General features: G+C 40.8%; 1 protein-coding gene across 1 annotated transcript in view; it reads left to right on the forward strand.

Moving 5' to 3' along the window:
- Positions 1-20,662, forward strand: part of LRRIQ1 (leucine rich repeats and IQ motif containing 1) — a 210,355-nt gene that overhangs the window by 176,146 nt on the left and 13,547 nt on the right. The window contains exons 23-24 of the mRNA XM_088455388.1: positions 3,180-3,312; positions 7,857-7,917. Coding sequence (XP_088311514.1) covers positions 3,180-3,312; positions 7,857-7,917 — 194 coding nt within the window. The remainder of the gene's footprint in view (positions 1-3,179; positions 3,313-7,856; positions 7,918-20,662) is intronic.

Consider the following 20,662-nt stretch of genomic DNA (forward strand, 5'->3'; position numbering starts at 1 on the left):
TTGATCCTTTCCACTATACTATAGAAACTATTCTTGTGGTTGCTGATATTTAGTGTCATTATTTAATTTATATTTGCATTCAGTATATGGCAGGGAAGCAGGTTCCTATTTGATTTTTTAAAGGAGAGGTCAACGGATGTTTGTATTTATTTGAACTTTTATTTTTTACTAGCGTTTGCCCGCAGCTTTGCTCATGTGGATGTTTGTTATTGCTTAGCTGAACTAATTTTACAAATATAGAAGTGGCGTCTAATATTGTGATGTATATTTTATATTGTAGACATTGATCACAAAATGTCTTTGTAAACAATATTTGCAGTTTAACCTACAGTAACACTGAAAGATTGCAAGTAACATGAGCAGCAACTCTGTGATATGTAGTATTTGTCTTATTGCACCATCTACTGGATTGACATCAACTTCATGAGTCAAGATAAGCTGCCTGATTAGTGTTTAATATACATAGTTGGATTTTCCTGCGAAATAGATCTTGAGATATATAAATGTATGTATTTCTATATGCATACTTATATAACTGGTTGCATTTGTGGGTGTGCAATATATGTATATATTGCATATTTATATTTAATATAAAATTCCAATGTGCAAATTTTTTTTGTCTCCATATTTCATAAACAGTCCATAAAAGTATATTTGTCCCCAAAAATTATATTTATATACATCTAGTCATTTTTGGCTTGAGGAGCCTGCACACTGCACTTGCTGATTGTCAAGCGTCTGGTTTTGCCTTTATTTCCTTTATTGCTCCTCTCCCTGATGTCACATTAAGATAATACATACCGCCGTTTCTTTCTAGGTGACTAAGATATGCAATATTGAAAACACAATCCAAATTCATCCCATAGTTTTTTCATGATGTCGAAACAAACAGAGACAGATAACAAAAATTCAGAAAAAAAAACTATTTTTGTCTACACAGTTCATGCACAGTCCCAAGGAGTACATTTCTCCCAAAAAATTTTATGTACAGACACAACCATTACAACTTTATTATAAGTATAGATTCTTGTGTCAATCTACCATTTCTTATTGATGCATTTTACTCCTGTATTTTTGGTAGATAAAATGCGTCCAACTGTTTACCAGCCCCTGTAAGTTTAAGTGGATAATAAGGGGTCCATTTATTAAGAATCATGTTTGGTCGAGATTGTAATCACGGGTGTGTTTGGCCATTTTTTACAACTCGCAAATTTACTAAAGGCAAACTCAGGTGACAAATCATGAGACTCTGTAAACACTGAGAATTTGGATGGATCAAGGCCTTTTTACTGAACATATATTAGGCACCTACTTCTGCACTCATTCAGGACAATGAGATTTTTTTAAATGACTTCAATATATAATGAGCTCAGTTACCTATACATTCAGTGAGATGCGCTTTTCATCTTCCAGTTTTGTAAAAAAGTACGTTGATGATCACATGGGTCAATATAATAATAATTGAATGTACATAAGTATAATTTATTAGAAATAGTCCTGATGTCCTCCCACAATTATGATAAATATAGGACAAGAATGTTGCTAAACCAAGCAGTATTTTGGGATAATATGAAATACATGGAGTGGTAGTCCTGAGGAAGCAGTTCGTTGGACCTTTGACAGTTTCACACTTTTCTCCATTGTGCAGATGGATTGTTTGGCTGCTGCTCCATAGTAATGAAATGGGCAAGCACCATCAAATGCACTTACTGTAGCTGACAAATAGACACACTCGTACAGAAAATGTACTATGGGTCTCTATTACTCCATTACACAAACAGCATTTCTGTCTGTATACTGTAGTGGAGTTGTTATGTGATATATCGTTCTCTATCTCATGTGTGTTTTTATGATTACAATGATAAAATGAAAAAACTGTGGTTTGAGAAAAGGGAACCTGGCCAGACACCTGTATCATTTATTGTGCACCTGGTGTTCTGCATAATTGCAAATATTGGTTTCCCATCCAGCTGCAGTGACTTGGATTGAGAGGAAGGGTAGTACTGGACAAATGTATAGCTATTGCCAATTCAGTAGGAGACTGCAGAGCCTCTTCATTCATTTATCACTACTTTGGAGATAGTGGTAGTGAGCACTTGGTCACTGCCTTTTTGTTCTAGATGCATTTTATAGAAAAGTATTAAACTAAGATAAACCGTTTTATTTTATCTACTAGAACTTGAATTTCTAGCACTTTAAATTAATACCCTCTGTTCTATAATAATTCACACATGAAGGTCAAAGGAGCAGTATTGTAGGGGTAAAAAGGAAAGTTTTGCTATAGTAGTGGTTGCATGGGCAGCACTATGATATATAGTTTTTTTTTTTCACATATGTATATTTGTCTATAAAGTGTCTGGTGATACAACCCATGACAAAGCCTATCAGAGTTATGCACTTACACTATATGGTAAAATAGGTGCATTTGCATCTCAAACTATGGGCCGTATTCAATTAAACTGCCATTTTCTCCAAAAAAACCTGTGAAAACTGCAAACAGGTGAAAATGGAGAAAAAAAACTGGAGAAAAGTTTTCCCCATCGCAGACCAGGAGAAAAAAAAGCAAAATCCCTATTTTTGGCTAAAAATTTTGGGATTTTTTATCAGAACCCCATCTAATGCTAAATGATCGCAAAAAAAATTGTAAGTTGCGTACTTTGGCGAGAAACAACCGTGCAAATTTTTCTGTTTTCGATATTTTGGGGGAGAAAAACGTCAGTTTTCGCCAATGGCGGAAATAACATCAGTTTTTGCCGCTAATTGAATACAGCCTATGTGTCAAAGTGACCAAAAAAGAAAAAATTGGCAGTTTTTTTTAGTCTCAAAACACAGTGTCATTACATTGCCCAACCTTATTGTCCAATGCACGGCCAGCATATGTTTCTTATGTATTCTGTTGTGATTCCTTCATATGTAAAATTATGGAATGTATTGTGGTACTTCCCACTAGATTTGTGTTTGCAAGGAATGAGAACTGTAGAGATGCACAAGAAATAAATGTGACAGTAATAATGGGTAGGTATTTCAGAAGGAAAATATATTACGTAACTATTTTTATTGCAACCTTATATTTAACTTCAGGGGAGCAATCATTATGATCTGTTAATAATGTAGCTATAATAGTTTTAGTTTAAAAGAAAAGTTATTTTAAGCAACGTTGTCTTTAATATTTGTTTTAGGTGTAGAAGAAGATGTACATCATTTAAATGAAATAACTACAGAAACATTAGCAAAAAGCAGAGACATGACATACCAGTGGCTTCATACCCAATGTGGAGATGTAGGAACAACTAGGTCTACAATACCTAAATGGTAAGGACCTTCTTTGTGTGCATTTGTTTAATTTCTTACAAAATAAATGATATAGTAAAATAGAACCTTTTCTGTGTATGACACACATCCACCCAAGAAACACCAACAGCAAACAGCAAGCAATACCTCTCATCTGTGAATTTATTAAGCTGGATACACACTAGACGACCTTTTCCCCGGACCATGCAAGATTGGCGGTACACATTAGAAGATTTAATGAATGATGGAACAATGTATTCGTTCTGTCCTTCATTAATATGCACTGCACCGAATGCTATATCTTCAGATCTGCCTGCACTGCAGGAGCGCGCAATAGTGCATGTACACTGGAAGATGTGGATGATCTGCTGTTCTGATTCACCTTAAAATGATAAATTGACCATTATATCATCTAGTGTGTACTCAGATGTAGTGCACAAGTACTGGAAGAGCACAGGGAGAGGCGTCAACAACACAACTTTCTGGTTGAATCGGGAATGGGGTCGGGATAGTATATAAAAATAAATTACCTAGTAGATTTGTCAAAAGCATCCATTAAGGGACAGGATTTAATGTTAACATAGTGAACCCTACATAGATTATAACATTTGGGTGGAGTACTGTACTTACTTTTCTTGTTTTGTTTTTTTAACAAAACCACCTTTGTCAAGAAGAAAACATGCTCTATAACTATTATCATAGTTAATAGTAATAATAATAATATAAGTAATTAATGTAATAAGAATCACAGTTTTCTTTACATTTCGACTTATCAGTAAAATAAATAGTAAACGTTATAGAAGTGTTTGCTGAAGGTTTGTTTTATATAAGACTAGCTGGGATATCCGACGTTGCTCGGGTTGAAGACTGGACTCTGAAGTACACCTGCAGCCTTTATTTATTCACATTGTCCTCACCTATAACACCATTCCATTGATCCTGAAAAGGACCCCACTGTTTGCAAACATGCATGCAAAACTTTGGCTTAACTACCGTGGGTGCAAGGGGTGCGGCTGCTATGGCGCCCAAGCTGCCTCTGTGGCCCACCACTCCCCTTGCGCCCAGTCACACACACAAGGTGGGCCGGTCCAGTCAGGGTCATTGAAGGGGAAAGCGCCGCTGGTTGCGAGGCAATGAGAGCTCACGGACAGGCAGGCAATCAGCAGTGTCTGGTCCTGATTGGCTGCCAGTCTGCGCGCTCCAATTGGCTTTCAACCAGCACCAGATTCAAATTCCACTGGCGCGGTCTGTCCATATCTGCCGCTGGGGGGCCTTTTAAGATCTTGCTATGTGTCCCACAAAGTTCTAGTTACGCCCTTGCATGGAAACACAGAAGGCTGACTAATATACAGTCAGGTGCATAAATATTGGGACATTGACAGAATTTTCATATTTTGGCCTCTATTCATCACCACAATGGCTTTGAAATGAAACAAACAAGATGTGCTTTAACTGCAGACTTTCAGATTTGATTTAATTTGAGGGTAATTATATCTAAATCAGGTGAACGGTGTAGTAATGAAATAACGAGGGAATAGCCCACACCTGTCCATGAAATAGCTTTTGAGTTGATAGTCCCATTACTTTTGGACCCTTAAAAAGTGGGAGGCACATATAGAAACCATTGTAATTCCTACACCGTTCACCTGATTTGGATGTAATTAAATCTGAAAGTCTGCAGTTAAAGCACATCTTGTTTGTTTCATTTCAAAGCCATTGTGGTGGTGAATAGAGGCCAAAGTATGAAAATTATGTCAATGTCCCAATTGTTATGCACCTGATTGTATATGGTCACTTTATAAAGGACTAACTCTGGATTTAATATGCACTTGCATAATTCATAAAGTTTGACACTTGCTCAGACTGTGAGGTGAAACTTTTGTAGCTTTCACACAGGTTTTTGGCAGACTGACAATTTCCACTGGAGCCAGCTCCAGAACCTGTGTAATGTAATACCTCTTTTCCACCAAAAACCCAGGTCCGACCTGGGTTTTTGGACATGGTTCCAACCCTGGTCAGACCCAGGTCAGACCCATTTACACTGCAGCTTCGATCTGGGTTACTCCCAGGTCAGCCCTGTTCACACTGAACTCAGGACTGCCCTGCTAAACCTGTGAGGTCATAAAAAGTGGGAGGTGAATGCCCACAACCACCAATCAGCTCATTTTAGGCATGACCCAGGTCAGATAACCCGGGTTGCGCCGTTTACACTGCTCCATTACCCAGGTCCATCCTGGGTCCAATACTGGTAGCTACCTGGGTTGGATTGCTGGGTCACTTGACCTGGGTTATTTTTCAGGAACCCTTTTACACTGAGCTGCGACCCGGGTAGACCCAGCAAAAACCCAGGTTTTTGCTCTGGTGTTAAAGGGGTATAAGTGTGTCTCTGGCCCTGTTGAAGTTCAAACCTAGGCAAAAACCTAATCCTGGTCAAATTACACCACCATACCAAATTTGAAGGAGCTAGCTCCTAAACTGTGGCTGTGCATAAAGGACAAACAGGCAGACAGACAGACACGCTTTCTTGCTTATTATATAGATAAATTAATCACTCAATGGTCACACTAAAGATGCATACACACACAACGATTTAGTTAATGAACGATTTTAGTAAACGATTTTTTCCCTTGAAAAAATTAACTAAAATCGTTTACTAAAGTTGTTCATTTATTAAATGTAATGAACGATTTTTATGAACTACAAACGATTTTTGCATATTAACTTACTGAAAATCGTTGAGTTGACAAGTCTGACTGAACTACAAACTACAAACGTGAACACGCATGAACAATAATCGTTCATCATTTGACTCAGAAAGTGAACGATTTTTTCAAACGATTATCGTTAAACGATATTGTTTAACGATAATCGTTCAAAAAATCGTTGTGTGTGTATGCACCTTTACAATTTAATTGCAAACCCCTTTTCCCCTCTTCTTTTGAGTAAAATGGGCAATTCCAATGCTTGCATTCAGTTGTTAACTATTCTCTAAACCAGAGGTGTGAGCAGCGATGAGATTAGAAAATACTTGGCAGTTAGGGGTTCCAAGATATCAGACCCCTGTCACAAGTTGAGAGAGGATAATGGCCCTCATTCAGAGCCGCTCGTTAGCGGCAGTACGCTCGTTCCGAGCGATGTTTGCACATCTGCGCATGCGTACGCTTTTTAGTACGCATGCGCGAACCAGTCAGTGCGGCCGAAAATCCTTTGTACGCTATATAGCGAGTGCCTGCTATTTTGAGTGACAGAATGAGGCGTATGTGGGTGGTAACAGGGGAAGGTGCTTGAAAATGGGGAGTGGAGATCCGAACGCAGGCGTGCTTAAAGGTCAAAACGGGCGTTTTATGGGTGTGTATATTTAAAACAGCAGCGTCATTGACCACGTCACTGGGTTATTTTAGAGCCAGAACTGCTCGCAAATTTGTGGTAGCAAACACCAACCACAAGAATAGCGAGCAGTTCATACCCTTGTCGATGTACTCGATTAATCTAATAAATAGCGGACATGACGTAGGATGCGAGCGGCCAGGGGGCGTTTTTAACAAATAAACGAGCGTATGTTTTGCTCGTTCGTTCAGACTTAGAGGTGTGAACAGACTGCAATGTGCGTACGGATCATTTGAATAGCCACCCCTTGTTTTTAAACGAACGACCGCAAATAGCGAACGGCTCTGAATGAGGGCCAATGTACATTGAAATCTTTACTATTGGTGTACAACGTTTTTAAGAACACACAGCATACTGAGAACAAAGTAATGAGAACAAAGTGATATTAACACAAGCCATTACATTTTATTTTGTTTATTTGCTGAAGGGAAAATCTGTTGATCTTTAGTAATAATAAAGAGAAATCACAAAAAATTGTTGCCAATTCAGCAGTCACATAAATCCACACTGTATTCCCTGGCAAAACATCCCCTTGCAACATGTGATTTACACGTCAAGTATGGTCCCACCACAGATGTGGAAATGTAATCGTTAAAGTAATACATGGCTTAATTAACTAGAGCACAACACAGCCACATTTTTTGTTATTGTACAACTCCCTGTATTAGTACCACTACACTTTTTTGCTGTTTAGAAACAGTCTTGAGTGTTTTTTATTCAGGTTCCCAGGAACTACGTGTAAGCTCCACATGCACAATTCACAGATAACAGCCGGTAATATATGCAAAAAAAATTTCAGTTATGTCAGCTATAAGGAATTTCCATTTCCATCAACCTACCTTAGACATTGGAATTGCCACTTCTTAAGCTACTACAAGAGTCCTGGAACATACACAAGGTCAGATTTTTCTTCAGATCTGAACGATAACGATTTAAAAAATCGTTCATATCTGATGAACGATTTGAACGATGCGCGTTCCCGATGGTCAGATAACTATATCTGACATCTGATGTGTTTGCAGTCAGACTTGGACGATTCCATTCATTTTAATGCAGTCAAAAATCGTTCAAATCTTTGGTAAAATCGTTCAAATCGTTCATCTGACAGATCTGACAAATCTGACCGTGTCTATGCTCCATTACATGTATATAATAGATTTTGAATTCCTTTTTTTCAGTAAGCGTTTTCTGCCCGAATTGAATCATGAAGTCTTGAATGGTGGACGTGTTCAACTTGTGGTAAGATATTATCCCCTACTTGCCTTTAAGGAATATTATCTGATAGTATTGCAACCACCAAATACTCTGAATATATTTACATACAATAAAAGGCAATATGTTAAACATACCACAAAATTGTCTGCTATAATACTATAGATGATGTTAGGAAAACCATAAATAATAGGTCTATAATTGTATCAAGGTGTTTCCTAGTGAGCTATGTAGCTTAGTAGCGAAGGTCACGTGGTTTATATCAAGAACCAGAACTCAGAGTTTCTATTTACATGCATATTATTCATGGTTGAGCATTTCTTATTAGTTGTTATATATAGAAAACTGTAACTAAATGATATCTGCCTTGAGATCAGTCTTCATTCTGTTATTTTACAATCTGTTTTGGCATTAGATTTATTTTTAGTTTTTTTTTAAATAAATATTCATGATAATACAGCTACCTTATTTCTGGACACATCATAACATCCAGCCTGCCACGGTAGTTGTGCATACTGTATTGTTTCCAAACGGAAAACTCTGGTGGTGGGCAAGACTTGGACAATCTTCTGTCCAAAAACTACTTTTTAAAATAGTACGCTTTCAAATAAAGTATATATCTAAATGCAAATTGTAACGTACAGGTACTTCAGATGTCACTAATACACTTTAAGATATGGGTCTTTATAAGAAAAAAGATACTATGGAACCCAGTGTTTGAGCCAACATTATTTAGTGATATCATTTGTATTATCTTTTATAAACAAATTAAATAATTAAAAATGCCATAATGCTTGGACACAGTCCAAATACGGTAGTGCTATAATATGCCTAACTCTTTTACTATTGCTATTGCAAATTGACTCTCAAGTGAATTTGTAGCTTATTTTTAACTCTCCATTACTTTGGCAAAATGGTACATATTTGTGGAACTTGTAGGGATCATTGCTTGAACCTACTGGAACGTATAGGCTATTATATAGAACACTCCAACTTTGCAAGCTTTGCCACCTTGTACACTGTATATACTGCATATAGATTTGGTACATAGAGCATTGTCTACACATGATACAGAAGCATTCTCTTTTTACAGTGCTACTTCATGAACGGGATGCAATCGGGAAGCCGGCTGACGTAATCCCGACTGCATTATCCCGGCGAGGGTTAAATGACAAATGTCTAAATCTAGACGCCTGTCATTTTTCCGACGCCGGGAGACCGGCGCCCGGCATCCCGATCGAAGGGATGCCTGGCGCTGCCAGTGGACAGCCACAGGGGGGGAGGGTTAGGTTTAGGGCTCCCGGGGGGATTTAGGGTTAGGCACCCCCCAGGAGGGTTAGGGTTAGGCTAGGGGGAGGGAGGGTTAGGGATAGGCACCCCTGGGGGGAGGTTAGGGTTAGGCACCCCCCCCCCGGGGGACTTAGGTTTAGGCAGCGGGGAAGGGGGGGGTTAGGGTTAGGCACTTAGAGGGGGGATTAGGGTTAGGCACTTGGGGGGGAGGTTAGGGTTAGGCACCCCTAAGGAGGGTTAGGGGGTTAGGTTAGGTTAGTAGATACTTACCTTAGGACGATCAGGATTTCCAGCGCTGTCGGGCTTCCGCTGCCGGGCTCTGCTGTTTTGTCGGGCTGCCGCTGCCGGGATTCGAACTCCCGGTCACGCGGCCTCCGGAATATCATACAGATTCCTCATGAACAATTGAAGTCCTTTATAGAGCCTACCGACAAATATATTTTTTTCACAGAACTGGCAATTTAGTTGCTTCACAATGGGCTGAATTCAATTCAGTGCGATGTTGAATAGTCGCGCGAGAGAGCTCCCGAAGCTAATTAAATGCACCGCGCTGTTTGGGCAGCCAAAGGATTTCTTCTCGCACCCCCCTGGAGTAATCTGACAAAAGGCCAGGTGCGCAGCTGTTTGCCATCTTAGCGCGGCGCTAACAGCCGTGCGCCTGGCACTTTAGTCAGAGAATGCTGGTTACCGCGCCTTAACACCCAGGTTAAGTCGCGATGACCGTCATTCTCAGACTTAACCCATTCCCGACAACGCTAACAGTGTATTGAATTGAATAGCTGCGGAAGATCCCTCCCGCGGCTATTCAAATCGCACTGAATTGATTTTGGCCCAATAATTGCCCACTTACACCTTTGCACACAAAAGATAAATAATGTTTTCTGTATTCGATCATCTTATAACTGCAATTATACAAACTATTCTTGATTTAGCTCATATTACTCACAGTAATCATTTTATCCACTTTTGAAAGAATTGTGAGTGGAAACCATATAAATACCTGCTAGTTTGATAAGTACTGATTTAGGGCCGGATTCAGAGATGGGCGCAAACCATATATTTTTTCTATTGGTGGATGTATCAATTATAGTGCATGTGTCATAGTCACACGGTGCATGCGTCCCGATGGATTGCCGTTGTTGCTCACAGAGAGGATTTATACACAGTGTGATTGACAGGTAGGGACCATTTATGGGATGTAATGGGGATGGTTAGAGACATGCAGGAACGTTGCAGCTGTTTAGTAGGTGTGTCGCAGCCAGCAACTGTGTCTAGCATATTAGTTCAATAATTAACTGATCTGCGTCTGTTGGGAAGTATTTGTATGCAATCACTTTGTCTCAATTCAAATCTAGGCAGCTGCAAAACTTGCATATTTTCGCACAGTTGTTGCATACAAACATGCAGTTGCGATGAGATTTGTGTCTATCTCTGAATCAGGCCCCTAGTTGTTATATTCTACATCTCACATCAATGTTTATACAATTCTTTAATATACCTGTTTATAATAATTTGGAATTTATACATTGGTGGAAAGTAGAGTAAAAATATTGATTCAATCTATTTTGAATGCCATGGCTAGACTGATTTCCTTGCATATCTTTCTATTACAACTGACCCACTTTGTCAGTCTGTACATTGGTTTCCTGTTTACTGTATAAAATACTTCTACTAAGATATAAGACTTTCAACAAAACTACGCCAACATACATCTCTTCACTTATCTTAAGTTATCTCCCAACTCAACTGCTCTCTGCACAAGATCTACCTCTCTCATTCACACTTATTAACTTTTGCCCATTCACAGTTACAAGTCTTTTTTCTGGTTGCACCCACTCTGTGTAATACGCTACCTTTCACAAAAAAAAAGTGGTAGAAAGGGGGGCAGGGTATGAGTGAGGTGGACAGAGAAATAAGACTACTGACAGAGTAAAAGGCAAAGTCCTGTACATTAACTAAAAAATAAACACTCAAACTCCGAAGCATGCCGTTGCTGTAATATCATTTCAGCTATCATGACAGGAAGCCATCTAACATTGAGGAGGTAAATGAGGAAACTGTTGAAATGAGCCACAAAAGTTCAGAGGAATATGCTGCATTGGTGACATTGATCATAGAGCAACTTAGAAAAACAGCAATTAAACATCAGACGGATATAATGGCCCATGTAGAATACCTTTTGATGTTGACACAATCTCAGAAGCACCAATAACAGCAGTATTTTGTTTAAAAAAAAGAAGAGATATATTTACTGGCTACCATAGACAGAATTTGACAGTGATTACAACAAAGTTAACATCATTGGTAGACTATATAGTACAAATCTCCAAGTATATTTAGCGAATGCAGGGTCTTAGATATTAATGATATTGAGTGAGATGCAGAGCAAGACAGATCACATTGTTTATTTACTTTTGGATAAGGTGAAAAACAGTGGCAGGTCCCTGTTCGATTAGGGGAGCTGCCATTCAGTGTTCCCTCTGACCTCAGACATGCGTGTCTTTATCCAATGGCATCTTATGCAAGCGGACGTGCCACTGAGTTACTCCTCTATCAGGGGAATTTCTAAGGCCCCACAGAGAACCCATTACCCTACATCACCACAACTTAGTACAGGAAACATCCCGCTGTCAACGTACAGGGTGTGTGTGCTTGTGACACCTAGCGCATTACAACACCAAGCATACCCTATACGCATACTAACTTACTTTAAAAAAAATCTCCCGGAGAGAAGATACAAGTAGCCGAGGCCGGACAAGTTGTGTAATCATGCTGTGCCCCCTTGCCGAAAAATGTTGCGCAGAAATGAATAGGGTGCAGATCCAAAATTATGCAATTAGCATAGAATTGTTTCACTAGGCACTGCCTTCCTCTTCACAAAAGATTCCAGGTATTATTCTCGCTATGCTGCCCACTTCAATAGGAAGTGGGTGGTATGCGGGAGGAGTACCCTCTCTTCTGCTTACTGGGTAACTAACTGAAAAATCAGGAGTATCCTGCAGGTACCAGGAGAGTAGGTATGTATGCCAGCTCCAGGCTGCATCTGGCATACTATCTACAGCCTGTACATGTGTTAATCCAGTGCCTTGCACTGCCTGGTTAATAAAAGTATACCCAGGTTAAGTCGTCTGCTGTGTGGACTAACCTCCATTCACACACCCCTGCACATCCAACACCTTTGCATACTCTGCCAACATGAATAACTGAACTACTTTCTGTAAGGTGCTGTGTAATATGTGTGCGCAATATATACATAACTGGTAATATAATCATATTATGCAGCACTGTACAGAGAATATTTACTCTTTCACATCAGTCCTTGACCCACTGGAGGTAAAGGTATACAGAGCCTATTTATTGCATATGGCCACAATAAGGAATGATTTGTTGAAGCTCTATATCAAAAATCTCTTGCAGGGATAGCAACTCCCAATATAATCTTGTTTAGAGAAGAAAGTATAATTTGCTTTAAATACATTAATGCTTCTTTTATTATTATTATTATTAGTAGTAGTAGTAGCAGTAGTAGTAGTAGTAGTAGTAGTAGTAGTAGTAGTAGTGCAAGTGATTTCTCTGCAGTCTACATGCAGGTCCATTAAGTTTCAGTTTCTTTTAGAGGCATCCTTAATTTTAGTGTTTACGTGACCTCAGCGACGGCCCCTGGTACCAGTGCCCTAGACAGCTGCCTAATGGTAGCTCCAGTCCTAATAATATTCTCTTGTGAGAATCCTGTGACCAAACATTTCCTCACACTCAGGGGGGCGATTCAGTTGTTTTTTATGTTGCAGTAAATAATGGATGCCCAATGCTTCAATTCAATTATTTTGGGCGCCAATTAATTATCATGCTTTTCACGGCCAATCAGACTGGGTTTAGCTACTTAAAAGGATAAACCCGTCTAAAGCCTAGGTTAGGGTGCCCGAACTACCATTTAGATGCCCAAAACCATGGCTTAATGCACATTTCTGCTTGCCTCCTCTGTAGGGGGCTAGCAGAAATACCGGCGCCAATGGCTGTAGGCGCTCGAACGGAGCAACAATTGAATTGCTCCATTGGGCGCCTGGCACCACCAGCTGATAGTGAAATCAATTGAATCACCCCAGAGACTGCAAAAGATTAATATAGCCTGCTCAATCTTATCAAACAAATGTTTATGCACACGTGTCCACATACATCTATCTATCCGTGTGCTGCAAGTCGCGTTATACATAACACGTGAGAGACGTCTGTCTAGGTAACGCTGGAGGCTAGATGTATTAGGACACATCTGTAGTTCTTAAAATACTAATACATAAACCATGCATTAAAAATAGATTTTCTGCATCCTTCTCCTTTTACACACCAACTAAACTGGCCTACAGACTCCAGGCTGTCAGTCAGTTATGGATTTCCCCCTGGCAGAGCTATAGTTAAATGTCTATAAGGTGATTGTGATGCATTATAATAGTCGATGACAGCAATGACATTGGGTCAGTGAGGTTTGCACTGTAACCTTTTCAGTGCTCCACTGTCTCTCAGCCATTGCAGTATTATTTCTTGTGACTTATTGCTCGCTTGAAGCAAGATTCGGATAAGGAACATGAGTTCCTACTTTATAATTTTATTTATGCGCCTGCTGATACCTGGAGAGCTCTACACCAGGCCTCTTCCAGCAGGACCAAATTATGCCACCTTGGATGATGCTTCCGGGGAACATCTTAAGGAACACCATCATGTTAACTAACAGGTGCGGCATCATCTGCACCATCAGGAACGGCATAAAACACGTAGGTTCACCAAAAATTTTGTGTCAGGAATGGTGAAGTGGCTGCTGATTGCCGTTGCACCATTTGCAGTATTTATATGCAAGTACCGTACTGTATTACTCTGTGTTCTGTGGTTATTCAGGTAATTTGGTTATACTATTGTGCAGACCTTGTATTGGTTTACCTTTGCTTTGTGCTATTGTCTTGGGCTGGTTCCAGGACTAGGGTTCAGTGTGCAGTATATGGTCTGTACACTGAGGTGTCCAGTAAGCTGTTTTACTTATTCTGACTCTCATCTTCTGAGTTCCTCACTAGTTCCAGTTCCAGGTCTTGCGCCAGATCAGTACCAGAGTTGCAGCTTCCTCAAGCTGTACTCTGACTACATTAGACTCCGATTCCTATTCTGAGTTACAATCTACCACTACTATATTGTTCCCGTAAGGTCACCTTTGTCTGTGGAGTGTATCCCTGGTCTTGCTGGCTTTCACAGGTCACTAGACAAGTGGTCACCCAGTGGATCTGGTCTGTTCACTCTGGTTCCAGTTCAGTATCCATGCATATCACAAGCCTGTGGTTCCTACATTGTCACTAATGTGCCTATACTCCTGTTTATACCCGTGAGCCAAAGTGTTATTAAGCTTCCATGTTTCCTATGAACATCCATCAAACATAAGGGTCCCAAGATGGATCTACAGAATATCTAAACTGTGACACATACAGTACCAGTCAAAAGTTTGGACACAATTTCTCATTCAATGGTTTTTGTTTATTTAAATTATCTTCAACATAGTAGATTTATACTGAAGACATCAAAACTATGAAAGAACAAGTGTTAAGTGTTAAACAAATCAAAATATGTTTTATATTTTATATTCCTCAAAGTAGCCCCCTTTTGCTGCCAATTAGACACTTTTATTGTAACCCTGATTCCTCAAAGTAGCCCCCTGAGCTGCCAATTAGATACTTTTATTGTAACCCTGATTGAATAACCTTTTATTCAGCAGGCAACCTGGGAACAGCTCTGGTAGCAACCAGGGTTGAGGCCCTGGCAATTTGGACCAGGGTAGACCCTATCACACAGAGAAAGGACCTGGGTTGACCCGGCTTGCCCCGGCAATATCCCGGGTATTGGTTTACCTTTGCTTTGTGCTATTGTCTTGGGCTGGTTCCAGGACTAGGGTTCAGTGTGCAGTATATGGTCTGTACACTGAGGTGTCCAGTAAGCTGTTTTACTTATTCTGACTCTCATCTTCTGAGTTCCTCACTAGTTCCAGTTCCACGTCTTGCGCCAGATCAGTACCAGAGTTGCAGCTTCCTCAAGCTGTACTCTGACAACATTGGACTCTGATTCCTATTCTGAGTTACAATCTACCACTACTATATTGTTCCCGTAAGGTCACCTTTGTCTGTGGAGTGTATCCCTGGTCTTGCTGGCTTTCACAGGTCACTAGACAAGTGGTCACCCAGTGGATCTGGTCTGTTCACTCTGGTTCCAGTTCAGTATCCATGCATATCACAAGCCTGTGGTTCCTACATTGTCACTAATGTGCCTATACTCCTGTTTATACCCGTGAGCCAAAGTGTTATTAAGCTTCCATGTTTCCTATGAACATCCATCAAACATAAGGGTCCCAAGATGGATCTACAGAATATCTAAACTGTGACACATACAGTACCAGTCAAAAGTTTGGACACAATTTCTCATTCAATGGTTTTTGTTTATTTAAATTATCTTCAACATAGTAGATTTATACTGAAGACATCAAAACTATTAAAGAACAAGTGTTAAGTGTTAAACAAATCAAAATATGTTTTATATTTTATATTCCTCAAAGTAGCCCCCTTTTGCTGCCAATTAGACACTTTTATTGTAACCCTGATTCCTCAAAGTAGCCCCCTGAGCTGCCAATTAGATACTTTTATTGTAACCCTGATTGAATAACCTTTTATTCAGCAGGCAACCTGGGAACAGCTCTGGTAGCAACCAGGGTTGAGGCCCTGGCAATTTGGACCAGGGTAGACCCTATCACACAGAGAAAGGACCTGGGTTGACCCGGCTTGCCCCGGCAATATCCCGGGTATTGGTTTACCTTTGCTTTGTGCTATTGTCTTGGGCTGGTTCCAGGACTAGGGTTCAGTGTGCAGTATATGGTCTGTACACTGAGGTGTCCAGTAAGCTGTTTTACTTATTCTGACTCTCATCTTCTGAGTTCCTCACTAGTTCCAGTTCCACGTCTTGCGCCAGATCAGTACCAGAGTTGCAGCTTCCTCAAGCTGTACTCTGACAACATTGGACTCTGATTCCTATTCTGAGTTACAATCTACCACTACTATATTGTTCCCGTAAGGTCACCTTTGTCTGTGGAGTGTATCCCTGGTCTTGCTGGCTTTCACAGGTCACTAGACAAGTGGTCACCCAGTGGATCTGGTCTGTTCACTCTGGTTCCATTTCATTATCCATGCATATCACAAGCCTGTGGTTCCTACATTGTCACTAATGTGCCTATACTCCTGTTTATACCCGTGATATTAAGCTTCCATGTTTCCTATGAACATCCATCAAACCTAAGGGTCCCAAGATGGATCTACAGAATATCTAAACTGTGACAGATACAGTACCAGTCAAAAGTTTGGACACAATTTCAACATAGTAGATTAATACTGAAGACATCAAAACTATGAAAGAACAAGTGTTAAGTGTTAAACAAATCAAAATATGTTTTATATTTTATATTCCTCAAAGTAGCCCCCTTTTGCTGCCAATTAGACACTTTTATTGTAACCCTGATTCCTCAAAGTAGCCCCCTGAGCTGCCAATTAGATACTTTTATTGTAACCCTGATTGAATAACCTTTTATTCAGCAGGCGACCCGGGAACAGCTCTGGTAGCAACCAGGGTTGAGGCCCTGGCAATTTGGACCAGGGTAGACCCTATCACACAGAGAAAGGACCTGGGTTGACCCGGCTTGCCCCGGCAATATCCCGGGTCAGAAGCTTGTTCTGAAAGTGGTGTAATAACAAACTTCACATACAATAGTGCCACATTTAATACAATATGTTCTCATGTATTTATTTATTATTATTACCAGTTATTTATATAGCTCACACATGTTCCGCAGCGCTTTACAAAGAATATTTGGCCATTCACATCAGTCCCTGCCCCAGTGGAGCTTACACTCTATATTCCCTATCACATGCGCACACACATACACACATAGTGATAATTTGTGTGTTGAGCTAATTAACCTACCAGTATATTTTTGGAGTGTGGGAGTAAACCGGAGTACCCGGAGGAAACCCACGCAAGCACAGGAAGAATATACAAATTCTGCACAGGTAGGGCCGTGGTGGGAATCGAACCCATGACCTTAGTGCTGTGAGGCAGTAATGCTAACCATTACACCGTCTATGCTGCCCTACCTCACCTTACGTTTACGAATAGCTTAAGTTACATATTAGGCTAAAATGAGTAGTCATTTAGTAGCAAATATGACAAGTTTAAAATAATGAAAGGGGTACTAAAGATTTAGAGCTACTTTTTACATGTATGTAAAAGATTACTGCGATCTGTAGATGAAGGACTAGTAGCAGTACCTAGAATTTCCCTGAATTCATCTGGGGTCAAGCTTTTAGCTTTGCTACACCAACTCAATGGAACTTGCTTCCCCACACAGTTCGAGAGGATTACACCCTAAAAGGCTTTTAAAAACAAATTCAAGACTCACCTGTTTAAGCATTTCAGTAATGTTTCTCAATTCTATTAAGCTTATTTAGTATTTTAAATGCAAATGTAAAGCACAATAGGGACAATCAAATTAGGTGCGAGTTGCGAGTTTCTATTTTCTCTTCGAATTCGCACAGCGAATTCATTTTGCAATCCATTTAGCAACTCACGCTGAATCAGTCAGACTGAATTCGCATTTTTCGATTCGCAACTCCCTAAGGGTGAGAGATGGAAAGGAAAATCTTTATTATAAGGTTAAAACGTCGGGACACTATGCCGAACCTCTTGGACACCCCCCTAATGACTAATTAGGCAATTGGAAGTTTCCAATTAGCTTAATTACTCCGATAATTACATGTCATTTTTGGGGGTAACAATAAATTTCCTCAAATTACCTCCATATCACCTTTTTTGTTAGTTTAGGCATCCCAAATTTAATTACAATATTTGTTTAATTGAAAAATAATTGTTTGTTAAATTTTGCATTTTTCATTTAATTCGTTTGATTTTAAACGAAAAAAGTTTGCTTTTTATAATTTTTTTGCATTTAAAAAAAAAAAAAATCAGCCATTTGACACCATTTAAAATACATGCAGTACTTTCCTTATGCCCACAAACAGCCTTCTATAAGATCCTGCTACTGAAATTATAAATTTTGGGGGGTCCAGGATGGTCTCCCCACTTTTTTATGCACTTCTCTCACATCTCACTTGTCAGTCAATTTACACCCCTCCGCTGCAAGTGCCACGAATAGGCATTTTTGATTGGATGGTATAGTTCTCGGGAGCGTAGATAAGTCCGAAGTCTGCGAGTTTCAAGAAACAAACTCGCTACTTGCAAATCGCACCTAATTTGATTGACCCCTTTGAGTTCTATTGGGAGAAAAGTGATATATAAATAGTATTATTATTAATATTATCAGTCTCTGAATCAGACTCAATGTCACATATGATTGCTGAATATCGAAATATTGACAGAAGAGTGTTTTCCATTTACAATAAAGATTTTTTAGCAGAAAACCATAAAGTCCGATATATGTAAAGGTGCGCAGGGGCGCCGAGAGGGAGGGGGAGCGGGTACAGATTACCGGGGCCCGAGCTTCCAGAGGGGCCAGACGGGGGCCCGGGTCCGGCGCCGCTACTCCTACCTCACAGCAGCCCAGCACACAGCATGTGCTGAGCTGCAGTGGAGACTGCTCATGGCTGCTGAGCAGCAGCCACAGCAGTCTCCTATGCCTGTGGGGGGGAGCGATCACACTGATCGCGCCCCCCCTTGCTTTGAGCAAGGCTGAGGGGCTCAGAGCGCCCCCTCCCCAGCGCGCAAATCTTTTTTTATTGTTATTTTTTAGGAATGGGGCGTGGCCACGCCTCCCACTATTAGGCCACGCCCCCTATTACCCGGGCCCGCCACGGCTCTCAGCGGGCCTGAAGGTGCGTACACACTAGACGATATTATGCACGATTTGGCTGATTCCCACGCATCGGAAACAACCGATCGTGCATAATATGTGCAAATCGTGAGTGTCCACTCATGATCACAATGCCGATGCGCGTACCTGAGGGTTGTATATCGCATCTTCAGATCTTGCCTACAGTGGACAAGCTCGGACAATCTCATACACGATTCGGCGGTATATTGTTCAGTGTTTATGCGTGAATGATATATCATTCGGATCTGTATACGATGAAGTGAAAAAAAAAAAAAAACACGTGGCCTCCAACCTCCCAAAGCACAACCAGCCCCGGGTTTGTTTATTTTACCCAGTACTGGTTTGGCTAAATACAGGGGACAAAAGACGTAGTGGTCCCCTGTATTTAGGTCAACCAGCACTGGGCTCTGATCCAGTCCTAGATCTGGAAATATAGGGGAAATAAATTAGTAGGGTTCCCCTGTGTTTACCAGAACCAGCACCGAACTTTTCTTACGGGGGGTAGTGTCACAGCCAGGGAAACCGTTTCACCAGGTCCCCCAGCCAAAGCATTACCCCTGACCACTAGTCCGCCCTGGCCGGGGATCCCTGGGGAGTTGAAGACCCCCCCCCCAATAAAGGGGTCCCCTTCTCCAGGGCACCCCAGACCTAGGCTGATAGCCCGGGGCTATCCCCAGCACCCCTGGGCGGTGGGTGCCGGGTTGATTATGTAGTGTGGTGCATTTGAAATAGTTACAAATATTGACTTTTGCTGTGGAACTACAGGTCCCAGCAAGCCTCCCCCACATGCTGATACTTGGAGAACCACAAGTACTAGCTTGCGGGTCATTACAGGCCCGCTGGTACCTGTAGTTCCACAGCAAAAGCTCTATTAAAAAACCACAGAACACACACACCGTAGAAAGTAAAACTTTATTAAAGCATACATGCACACACACTGTATCACATACTCACCTATGTATCCCTGTAGCCAATCACGTCCTCTTCTCCATGCAGAATCCATAAGGTACCTGTAAAAAAAAATCCATACTCACCTCCTCCTATGCATGGATCATGTCCTCTTCTGTCCATATAGGCAATCCCCAGTCTTGGCAGACCAAAAAAAATTTAAATACCCAAACCTGCGAACTAAGGCCCTCATTCAGAGCCGCTCGCTATTTGCGGTCGTTCGTTCTAAAACAAGGGGTGGCTATTCAAATGAACCGTTCGCTAATTGCGGTCTGTTCACGCCTCTAAGTCTGAACGAGCGAGCAAAACTTGCGGTTGTAATTTTGAAAAATACGCCCCCTTGCCGCTCGCAGCATACGTCATGTCCGTTATTTATTAGATTAATCGAGTACATCGAACAGCGTATGAACTGCTCGCTATTCTTGTGGCTGTTTTTTTCAACCGCTATTTTGCGAGCAGTTCTGAGTAAAAAAAAAACCAAGTGACGTGGTCAATGACGCTGCTGTATTAATTATGCACTCCCTTAAAACGCCCGTTTTGACCTTTAAGCACGCCTGCGTTCGAATTCCACACCCCCGTTTTCAAGCACCTTCCCCTGTTACCACCCACAGACGCCTCCTTCTGTCACTCAAAATA

This window comes from Taudactylus pleione, unplaced genomic scaffold, assembly GCF_031769625.1.
Source record: "Taudactylus pleione unplaced genomic scaffold, aTauple2 ptg000040l, whole genome shotgun sequence".
NCBI lineage: Eukaryota > Metazoa > Chordata > Amphibia > Anura > Myobatrachidae > Taudactylus > Taudactylus pleione.